This window comes from Mizuhopecten yessoensis, unplaced genomic scaffold (genome assembly GCF_002113885.1).
Source record: "Mizuhopecten yessoensis strain PY_sf001 unplaced genomic scaffold, ASM211388v2 scaffold9963, whole genome shotgun sequence".
In the NCBI taxonomy this organism is placed as follows: domain Eukaryota; kingdom Metazoa; phylum Mollusca; class Bivalvia; order Pectinida; family Pectinidae; genus Mizuhopecten; species Mizuhopecten yessoensis.
The window spans coordinates 374230-385790 of record NW_018408310.1 but is presented as its reverse complement, the minus strand read 5'-3'; the positions used below and the strand labels follow the sequence as shown (position 1 = coordinate 385790).

Here is an 11561-nt window from a genome sequence, read left to right as displayed (position 1 = left end):
TGTCGTTTTCTGTACAGGTTCAACCGTTTAAACCGGATATGCGAATGTACCCTAACTCCATTGTAGTGAGCCTCTTCTTCAGAGCATTTTGAGTTTAAACAAAGAAACACATTGAATTGCAGATATCTGCGAATTAAGCACACAATTTGTTTAGTATAAAGTGCATAACTTCAAAAATAATCCTAGTTATTCGTTAATTAATTTTAAAACTTTATGAGATATCAAAGACTGATAAGTGTGTGTCTTGACTTCTAAGAGTAAAGTGACTTTAAATTCTATTATTACTGGAACAATTAAATGAATTATGTATTCAAGTCTTATGATTATATCCAGTTATTTTGTTATAGTTCAGCTCATCATTAAAAACCTGGCAACTATTAAATTCTAAGGTGATAAAGTTTTAATGGCCAGGTAATGTTCACATATCAGGTTTATCCATTACCATGTTCATGTTGTAGGTGCCTTCATGGGTAGAGGGGAGCCAGCGGTGGCCAATAATATAATCAACCACACCCACAGAATACAGGCCTGGGACTTCACCAAGTGTGACATACCCGACATCACTGATCGTAAGTGTTACATACCTGAACAAGAAAGAAAAAAAAGCTTTCGCTGGGTTTTTGTCACTTAATCTTATGACATTGCAGACATGGTATGGGCCAGGAAGCTCATTCTTCCTACTGTAAATTACTGCATGCTTAACCTGCTGTTTTGTCAGTTATTGTCCTCTTTTTCATACATTACAAGCTGTAAATTATTTATAACTACATGTGTTTTCTTTTTATATGCTTTTATATGTCTGTCATATTTCCAGCCACAGTAGACGTGATTGTTCCTCACTGTAAACTCCATAATGATGCCAGCTGTGATATTTCTCAAGACCGCACCCTACTGGGAACATTTGTACCTAGCCATAGAGGTTTCCCGGATGACAACATCCTAGCTATCTTCTCCCTGGTGCCAGAGTCTCGAGGACAGTGCCTCTTTACAAAAAGCTTTGGGCCTAACGCCATCTCCGTGAGCATATCTCCCAGGACAAATTTTGTTATGGTTGGACTTGCTGCCAAAAGACTATCATGGGTCTTTACCTCTAATCAGGTCAGTATAGTTAATTTAATAGGTACACATTTTACTGAATAGTTGAAGGCCAGATGAACATTCAGAACCGAAACACATCTAGAATGTTAGCAGACAAATGGTTGACTATTATTTTATAGAGGCTCTGTACCAGAACCCTCCGAGTAAACTAGAAAACGTTCTGAAACGTTGTGAGCCTGGGATCTCAGTTGTTTTCTCCAGTGTTACAAGTTTTATGAAGCAACCATTTGGCAAGGAATTCACCATATATTGTTCTCCATGGATCTCCAGAAGGCTTGATACAGATTGTTTATTGGATAGAACTTAATTTTGGAATGTCTCATATTTCGTTGCACGTACATACAGGGACAGATATTTATAGCTCAATATAAGACTACGCCATGTTGTTAAAGTTACTTAATTTACCAATCAATTAATGGAGCAATAACAAGTCGTTAAAACCAGAAAGTAGAACATTAATTTACTCAGTAGAATTAATCATGTGTTTGGATCACATAGCCACTTGGGTTATGTTGAATTTTCTTTACTTATTTCCCAAAATTGTTAATAAGATTGTTATGCATAGCTTCATTTGTTTTTTCAGCTTGTAGCACAAGTGTACAAGATGGAAAGTGAGCTGGCGGGAGAGAAATCGACACAGGTATGAATCACATTGTAATGATTATTTTGGAACATTTTCCTCAGGTTAGTAATATAAGTATGGACAGTATACAGTAAATGTACAGACAGTGACCAGACCCTGATGAAGGTAACAGTGTTCCATCCTCGATATCCTGGGGTTACGCTCACTTTCGCTCTATACACCCCTGGAATATGTTATAGCAAAATTGAAGGCACGAAGATAGATGTTTGATTGGTCTCGGGTAAAAAAAACCTGACCAATCGCTAGGCTGATACCTGTCCTTTGAAGATTACAAAGGAGAGACGCCCGACTTCAAAGCCTGTCAATTTTTAACGTTGCGCGACAGCGAGATTCTTTTGAGGTACATCAAAGAAGCGAACTAGTCTTCTTGTCTCATCANATCTCCGTGAGCATATCTCCCAGGACAAATTTTGTTATGGTTGGACTTGCTGCCAAAAGACTATCATGGGTCTTTACCTCTAATCAGGTCAGTATAGTTAATTTAATAGGAACAAATTTGACTGAATAGTTGAAGGTCAGATGAACATTCAGAACTGAAACAAATCTAGAATGTTGACAGACAAATGGTTGACTATTATTTTATAGAGGCTCTGTACCAGAACCCTCCGAGTAAACTAGGAAACGTTCTGAAACGTTGTGAGCCTAGGATCTCAGTTGTTTTCTCCAGTGTTACAAGTTTTATGAAGCAGCCATTTGGCAAGGAATTCACCGTATATTGTTCTCCATGGATCTCCAGAAGGCTTGATACAGATTGTTTATTGGATAGAACTTAATTTTGGAATGTCTCATATCTCGTTGCACGTACATACAGGGACAATTATTTATAGCTCAATATAAGACTACACCATGTTGTTAAAGTTACTTAATTTACCAATCAATTAATGGAGCAATAACAAGTCGTTAAAACAAGAAAGTAGAACATTAATTTACTCTGTAGAATTTATCATGTATTTGGTTCACATAGCCACTTGGGTTATGTTGAATATTCTTTACTTATTTCCCAAAATTGTTGATAAAATTGTTATGCATAGCTTCATTTGTATTTTCAGCTTGTAGCACAAGTGTACAAGATGGAAAGTGAGCTGGCAGGAGAGAAATCGACACAGGTATGAATCACATCGTAATGATATGTTTGGAACATTTTCCTAGGGTTAGTAAGTATGGACAGTATACAGTAAATGTTCAGACAGTGACCAGACCCTGATGAAGGTAACGGGGTACCATCCTCGATATCCAGGCGTTACGCTCGCTTTCGCTCTAGAGCTCTACATCCCTGGAATATGTCATAGCAAAATAGAAAGGACGAAGATAGCTGTTTGATTGGTCTCGGGTAAAAAAACACCTGACCAATCGCTAGACTGATACCTGTCTTTTGAAGATTGCAAAGGAGAGAAGCCCGACTTCAAAGCCTGTCAATTTTTACCGTTACATGACCTCGAGATTCATTTGAGGTACATCAAAGAATCAAACTAGTCTTCTTGTCTCATCTACAAGGTGGCCCATACCGAGCCTTCAATTTTCCTATGACATATTCCAGAGGTGTAGAGAGCGAACGTGAGCTTAACCCCTAGTTATCGAGGATGACAGGGTACATATTGTACTTGTCACTGAAACGTCACACAGAAACATTTCCTGAACTGCTACAATCATTGTTGTACATGTTTTGCTGTCTTCTTCCTGTAATGATATTTGTTTTACTGCACTCTTTAGACACAAAACTTCTCTTCTTGGTAAATTTTCCTGGAGGAAGGGGACTGCTAGTTGTGTCATTCTTGTGTTATCAAAGAGGCATTGATACCTCAGACAACACTTTTAGTTGTTCAATGTATACTATTAATAAAACCCTGAAATATACCAATTGCCAAATTGGGGGAAAAACTTGATATATTGATATTATTACTTTCGAAATATTTTTATGTAATTGAGCAAGTGAATATTTCTTTACTTTTCATTTAGCATGTGTCGGACATCATGCACCCGTGTGATATGGACATTCGTACCCATGTGAGCGTGAACTCGGCCCGCTGGTTACCAGGAGTTGGTGATGGCATCATCTACGGGACGAACAGAGGAGACCTACACATCTGTAGGCCAGGGTAGGTTACATTTTCATTAGGGAAAAATTGGAATACGTCTTTCTTCAGGGAACACAGACAAGCTACATGTATTACAGCAGTTATCAGGATATTGCAAGATTCTGTCACCATTAGAGTTTCTGATTTGTCTTTCGTTGGTCAACATCACAACAATAGTCTATCTGAAGGAATTTTCTGTAAGATTTTTAACATTCATGTGACGACAGACATATATAAAACACAATCAGGTGAATGTGGGAACTACTGTATCTAAGTTTCTTGCCATGTTATCCTCTAAATTTAGTATTCTTCATATATAATATCACAAGTAACAATGTGATGCCATGAATCTCTCTCAACATTAAAATGTGGCAGCATTTTGCTCAAGCTTCATATAATAGCAATGCTATTTTACTGCTGGTAAACTTATAAATACAACATGCTAACAACACTTCTAGTCAAGTAACATTACAGAGTTGAATCTCAAAATTACAGTCTACACTGCATCAATTTAGGGCTTTTCTCAAAATTACAATAGAGTGAAATCAACCCTTTTTACATCGCCCAGGTAATTGTCTCAAAGAATCCGAATAGAATCAGAACTGTTTGGTCTTGATTGATAGAGATGTTCCGATATGAATCGGTCTTGATTGATAGAGATGTTCCGATGTGAATCAGTCTTGATTGATAGAGATGTTCCGATGTGAATTGGTCTTGATCGATAGAGATGTTCCGATATGAATTGTAGCTATTGTCATTTTGTTATGTTCTACATGTACATGTTTTTTCATGAAATTGGAAAATTGCTATCCTTTTGTCAATTTGTAAAAATAATTATGTCAATATTTATGAGAGAATAGTTTGTTGATATGTGTTTTACATTCACATGTTTAACAGAGCTAAGAAAGAGTCGGAGAAGGAGAAACCAAATGATACTACCACTTCTGGGACGTCCATCAGGCGAAACCTGATGCACATGTTGGGTCTGTCCTCCACTGCCGTCCCTCTCATCAGTATAGGAACTCAGACGGCCGAGCGGCGCAGCGCTGGGACGCAGACTGAATAAAACAGAGACACGGAGCAGGGCCATGTGGTGTGTCATTGCACAGCACTGGAACACGGACTCAAGGAATTGGGGACAGAGAGCTGGACAGCAGGTGCAGCCCAGAAGAGCACCAGGAACATTCAATCCAAAATTACTGATTTTTTTTGGGGAGTGAGAAAGAACTATCACAGGCAGCCCTGTATAGCATACCTTTACATATGAACCGATGAGCTAAGAATTTTGTTGTAGTGTAATGTATTTAGTTATCATATTGAGATGAATTTGGGCATTAACTCAGCCGAGTAACTCACCCCTGTATCTATAGAAGCGATGTTGCTTGGTTTTTTCAGAACATGTTATTGAGTCAGACTAGTATATTATTGTTGGAGCTGACTTCAGTGATGTTGTTTAGAATATCTGACCATTGATGAAAGAAAATAGATAGACCTGATGTCCTGGTGATATTTTTTGGTGATTTTTTTTTATGGATTATAAGCTAGATTGCCAAAATTCTGTCGGAATTTCTTTTTTTTCAAAATTATGCAGGTAGTCTGACCCCTCTAAAAGTTGATTAATGATTTCCTAATTAGCTTGGAATAGAAACGTGTTGGTTATTGGAAAAAAAATATACACTTACCCGGTAGTAGTAATTATATATAAAACCTCTGTTCTATTCCTGTAGGTGATAAATACTGGTATATGACTATTCATGGTTTCAAATCCTCTGAATCACATGTTTGGGACAGGGAAATCACATACTTGGGGGGGGGGGAGGGGAATATTTATTGAATATTGAACTCTTATTGGTGTCTGCATAATCAGAAAACTTCACCGTTGTGATGCTTGAAGCTTCTGTTGTTTTCCATATCTTATGATAATATTGGTGCACGGACTTTTAAGAGGGAATATTTGGTGCAGATATATTTTGATTGAAATTCTGCTGTATTTGATTGACGTAATCTCATAGTATGTACAACTTAGTTGTAAGTACATTGTATTGTCAACTCTGATCAAATGATGTATAGTGTTAATTTATATGATGTATTTATGATATTCATTCTGGTAACGTATTATAAGTAATTTTATCTTATTTCCTGAGCATTTTTCCCATGTGTACTTTCTTTAGTCTGCATGCTGTGAAAATTCTTAATTTATTTTAAGTAAGAGAATTAGTCTTGTTTTGTGTGCTTTACAGGCCTGCCATAATGTGGAATACAGAATATAAATTAGTCTTGCAGAAAAAAAATGGAATAATACACACATTCTTTAATCAAATAAATGCCCGTTTCAAAAACAAGGATAAAAGTGAAGTAATTATTGGAACTCGTAAATATCTCTTGTTAATTTTATATGAAAAGTGAGCTTCAATGTACTAGCTTCCTTAATTTGACATTGTATGTGTTTCGCGAAAATTTTGAGAGATGGGATTTTTGAGCTTACCTGGGGTTATTAGATGAAGGTTGACTTTTTTATTAGCCTTGCATATTTATTTCAGAATCAGTGACATTGTTATGTATTTATCATGGAAAATGTGAACAGCTCTATGATAGTTTGCGTCCGTTGGAAATGATTTGTAGCGATAAAGCAAGTAATTTTTAGTCCAGTTATTGGGGAAGGATTTGTACACAAAGGATCATAATTTTTGTTTACGAGATGTCTCTAGTTTTTGTTAACGAGATGTCTATAGTTTTTGTTTGCAAGATGTCTAAAATGTTTGTTGGACACATATTCTTTCAAGAATGTTCATTAATTTGGACTAAACCCGTAATTAATCATCTAATCATGATATAGCAAGGGTTTATAATAAGTTCTGTAACAGTTATTATTGAGACCAAAGTGTTTGTGAAACATGAATTTGGACAACTATCAAACAGCACCATCATACCTGGTAATATGAAAAGCAAAGAAAAGGGCCTATTAACATATTGAGATCAATTTATATTGAAGTAAGAATTTGTATGTTTGCACACCTAGCCCAAAAATTTACTTCAGGAAAGTTTAATGTATGCTTTGTTGTGGAGTGTTTGAAGTTGAGTGCATGAGGTTAAATTATTTAGGACCAGTTCCTTGTTAGGCTATGACAGAGGCACAATCTGACTTATTGTAATTTGTCCTATTCCAATCATTCTTGTGCTGTACTAGTATTGCCTATTGAAATTCCTTATTCCGATTTTGCCAACGATTTGGGTCCAATCTACATAAGGTATTTGAGAATATGAGTAGGACATCCTTGGTGTGAGTGTTTGTGTGCTTGCCTAATGCTTTATTAGTACATTGTTATTATTTACCTTAGTATTGCCAGACTTTCTGGTGCCTATATACGATTTGTCAAGAGTGGCATTTCATGGTCAAGGAAGATTTTCTATTCTTTCTGCTTGGTACCTTTTGATTGATTTAACTTTATCCTGTCTAGGAACCCTTCTAACAGCTATCAGCCACTGTGCATGCAAATGTACTCTTGGCCAATTTATGTTGCACACAACTTATATTGTTCATTTATTTGTTTTCAACTTACTTCAAAATAAAAACGTTACTTTGTTTCAAAAACAATATTTATTTTGTTTTGATTCCTTTTTCACTTCAGTATCTTAATATAAACTTTATTCATTTTACAACAATCATGAAAGAATTCATTGCAGCATATATTAATTACTCTTGTTGGCCGGAATTAGTGTGCTGGGGGTCTCAATATGGGAGGAAACCAGAGAACCCAGAAAAAACCCACATGGTCAGGCAGGTGACACCATACCTTTTCACATCCTATCGGGGAATTGAACCCTGGTCGTCTTGTTGAAAGGCGAGTGCATTATTCACTGCGCCAGTAGACCACACACCTTGGGATATTCCGGGGCGATATTAATACAGTATCATTAATAGCATATATTGGAATGGTGACAGTTACGAGCATTGTCACACAAATAAAGAACTAATCAAAGTTGACAGTAATATGTACCTTGTTTAGAATGGTACTTGCATGCAGATAAATTTCATCGACACATCATGTACCATATGCAAGGATGCAAGCCTGCCATCAAACAATACAGATATATTTTGTAGGTACAGAATGCATCAGAACTGACGTGGGACCACCTATGTCACATTATGAGTCGAGATATGAGGCCTGTAGTTGGCTAGGGTTGAACATTGCAAAGTTAGTCGAAATGCACGACATTGACCCACTTTTCAAGCTCCGAGATATCAAAATGTGTTAAAGGAATTCTAATATTCAAGTTCAGTATGGAGTATTTTATATGCAGCCTGTAGCTTGCTAAGGTGAGGAACTATCAATATACATCTGTAATTAACCCTTTCACCACTGTAGACCATAATGGACTCTTCCGAATTAATGCATGTTAAGAGTTCACTCAAGTTACATAGGGGTGAAAGGGTTAACATCTACAAACTTTAAGTGATCTTAATTCTACTGTTGGCCTCTTCAATTTAACAGGGATAACGGTTATAAGTCAGACTCGGAAGACTTTCTTCGCTGACTTCTCAACAACAAACATGTAAAACACAACAATACATACAAAAGACAATATCACCATTTTATATATGAAAATTGATTATGTACATTATATAAATGGAAATGGTAAGAATTTACATATAAATAGTGTATGCATGAAGAAACATGTTGAAATAGACAATCAAACAATCTCAGACCTATGGTGATGGGTATGTAAATATTAACGGAAAGACAAAAGAATACCTATTTATAATAGGAACTTTTGAAACAAAGATCAGGCAGTCCTTGAAACATCTGCATTATTTGGACGGCCACCATCCAGAGATTCTACTGTACTCTGAAAGAAGTTAGCTTCATTTATATAATGGATGATTGAACTATATCAACGAAACCATTCCAAGTGCAAGTATTAAATGACGAACAATCATCTGTTGCATGCAAAGTAAAATTTGTGAACTGTCAACATAAATATTCCTATGCAGATGTGTTACACATCCGTTCTTTTGTTTTCATCAATGTCCGTACCTCTTTACTTCATGTATGTACACTATTAAATTCGATACCCAAGCGATTTGTTTACATTGGATCCAAATTTGGAAAATTCATCATGAGATTTGGACATAACTAAATAGTAAGGCAAAGACCATGCAATCACAGACAGCACTTTCAACAATCTCAAAAAGGAATTACGATTTATATTTTTCTTGATGCATAAATCTTCCTACACAATTATATTCTTAGCTGTCCACAGTTGATAGGTATCACAGAGTTTTATATCAAACATTGTTAATAAATACACTGTACTTCTGTTATTCTTTGTAGTTGATAAGCCCTCCACTCTTATCAAATATACATCATCTTCAAGTTCAGAATCAAAACTTACAAACACAAAAAGACGGGAACAGTTTGGTTCAGATTACGGTGGATTCTTCATTCAACTTCAGTATTTCCAGGTCTGTCCATCAACTCTTTTGTCAACTTTCCTCAGATACAACTTTTCCATAATATTTTCCATTAACTGAAAAGCCCTAAACGCCCTTTTATCGCAAATAGTTTTCAAAGCTCAGAATGAATTTTTTTTTTGTGCAGAAGAACTCCTGATTGATATTGCTTAGACTGAGCCAAACTCATTCATCCAATTTTCATATTTCTCAAGATCAGCTTGAGAAACACTCTTGTTGACTTTCTTTATTGCTTCTTTGAAATCCTCCATTGTTGGTGGCAACTGTAGCTCCTCTTTCGGAATTTGACGCACCTGCTCAGGGGTCAGGCCTGTGATTCTACGCCGGAATGACATCATAGCTGCATCTCTATAACATCACAATAAAAGGAATTTAAAGCATACTGATAACAAGAGACCCACATCATCAATGTCAGTTTTCAAAGTTTGTGTTATTGATGTTTTATAATCCAAAGCAAGAAGTACATTGTCTTTCAACTGAGAAAATAACACTTACTTCTCAACTCTTTTGTTTTGAGTTTCCTCACAAAGTACACATGTTAATGTGGATGGCTATTAAAAAGTGTATGAGTGGGGTAGTAATCCAAATTATACAAATTCCTTTAATCATTTCACTCTGACACACATAGTATCAGGAAGTTTGGAAAAGATCCAGCTAAAAATTTGGAAATCATTTGTATGCAGCACAAAGGTTGTTTTCTTTTACAACTAAACTAGGATAAATACACAAATTACAGAACTGTCAAATAAAACAAAAACAAGGCATCACAAGTGATACAAATCCCCTCGCATTCACACATTTTTTTCAGAATATAGTAACAGTGACCTTGACCTTCAACAAACCCGAAAGGAGAAGTTGTTCAAGGCATTGCTATACCAAACACTTGTATGAAGTTTCTAGAAACTCTATTAAGGAATGAAGTTGGTTTTTTGGTAAAAATAGTAAAATAGACCTTGACCTTTAACGCAGTAACCGGAACTTGTTCAACATATTGTCATACTTAACACTGGTTTCAAGTTTCATGAAATTCCATTAAGGAATGAAGTCGGTAGAGTGATGACAAAGAGTGTAACGTACGTACGGGCGGAATCCTAGATCCCCTCGAACTTTCGTTGCGAGGGGATAATTAATTTTAATGATTACAACACATTACCTGCAGACGTTGGTGATATCAGCACCAGAGTATCCCGTCAACTCTTGCGCAATAGCAGTCAGATTCACATCGTCGGCCAGTTTTACTTCTCGCAAATTGATCTTCAACAGCTCCTCACGACCTTCAGCTATCAAGTCAAGGTTAACATTTTTTTAACACCCAGAACATTTACAATAGCTCATTGTTAGGGCAACATTTATAGTCAACAAAAGGAACCTATACATGAACCCTAATAAACACACTCCCTTAGAGTATATAGATCAACATTCACTGAGACAAGAAACATCAAGTTTTTACGGTCATTATACAGTATATATTCATACCTTGAATACAGCATTTACTTGCACAAATAGCACTAGGGTTACAGCAAACAACTTCATATGTGGTGATAAGATTACAGTAATTCTATGTAGCAATGTAGGAACATAGCTTTAACAGGATACAAACTATATATAACAGCAGGATTCAGTACTTGTACTGAGAGAGAGAGGGGCATGTATTTATAACTGTGGGTAGGGGTATGTATATATACTTGTGGGTAGGGGTATGTATATATACCTATGGGTAGGGGTATGTATATATACTTGTGGGTAGGAGTATGTATATATATACTTGTGGGTAGGGGTATGTATATATACTTGTGGGTAGGGGTATGTATTTATACTTGTGGGTAGGGGTATGTTAGTATACCCGAGGGTAGGGGTATGTATATATACCTGTGGCTAGGGGCATGTTAGTATACCCGAGGGTAGGGGTATGTATATATACTTGTGGGAAGGGGTATGTATTTATACTTGTGGGGAGGAGTATATATATATAATTGTGGGTAGGGGTATGTATTTATACTTGTGGGTAGGGGTATGTATTTATACCTTTGGGTAGGAGTATGTATATATACTTGTGGGTAGGGGTATGTATTTATACCTTTGGGTAGGGGTATGTATATATACTTGTGGGTAGGGGTATGTACCTTTGGATAGGAGTATATATATATAATTGTGGGTAGGGGTATGTATTTATACCTTTGGATAGGAGTATATATATATACTTGTGGGTAGGGGTATGTATTTATACCTTTGGGTAGGGGTATGTATATATACTTGTGGGTAGGGGTATGTA

General features: G+C 36.3%; 2 protein-coding genes across 2 annotated transcripts in view; one reads left to right on the top strand and one right to left on the bottom strand.

The window, feature by feature from the left end:
- Positions 1-7408, top strand: part of LOC110459058 (activating molecule in BECN1-regulated autophagy protein 1-like) — a 29747-nt gene extending 22339 nt beyond the window's left edge. Inside the window, exons 9-14 of the mRNA XM_021511106.1 lie at positions 18-46; positions 430-569; positions 815-1098; positions 1682-1738; positions 3698-3837; positions 4714-7408. Coding sequence (XP_021366781.1) covers positions 18-46; positions 430-569; positions 815-1098; positions 1682-1738; positions 3698-3837; positions 4714-4882 — 819 coding nt within the window. The 3' untranslated portion in view covers positions 4883-7408. The remainder of the gene's footprint in view (positions 1-17; positions 47-429; positions 570-814; positions 1099-1681; positions 1739-3697; positions 3838-4713) is intronic.
- A 678-nt stretch (positions 7409-8086) lies between these two features.
- LOC110459057 (katanin p60 ATPase-containing subunit A1-like) overlaps positions 8087-11561 on the bottom strand; it is an 11039-nt gene continuing 7564 nt past the window's right edge. The window contains exons 9-10 of the mRNA XM_021511104.1: positions 10443-10587; positions 8087-9637 (exon numbers count right to left, since the gene is read on the bottom strand). Of these exons, the coding sequence (XP_021366779.1) occupies positions 9439-9637; positions 10443-10587 (344 nt within the window). The 3' untranslated portion in view covers positions 8087-9438. The remainder of the gene's footprint in view (positions 9638-10442; positions 10588-11561) is intronic.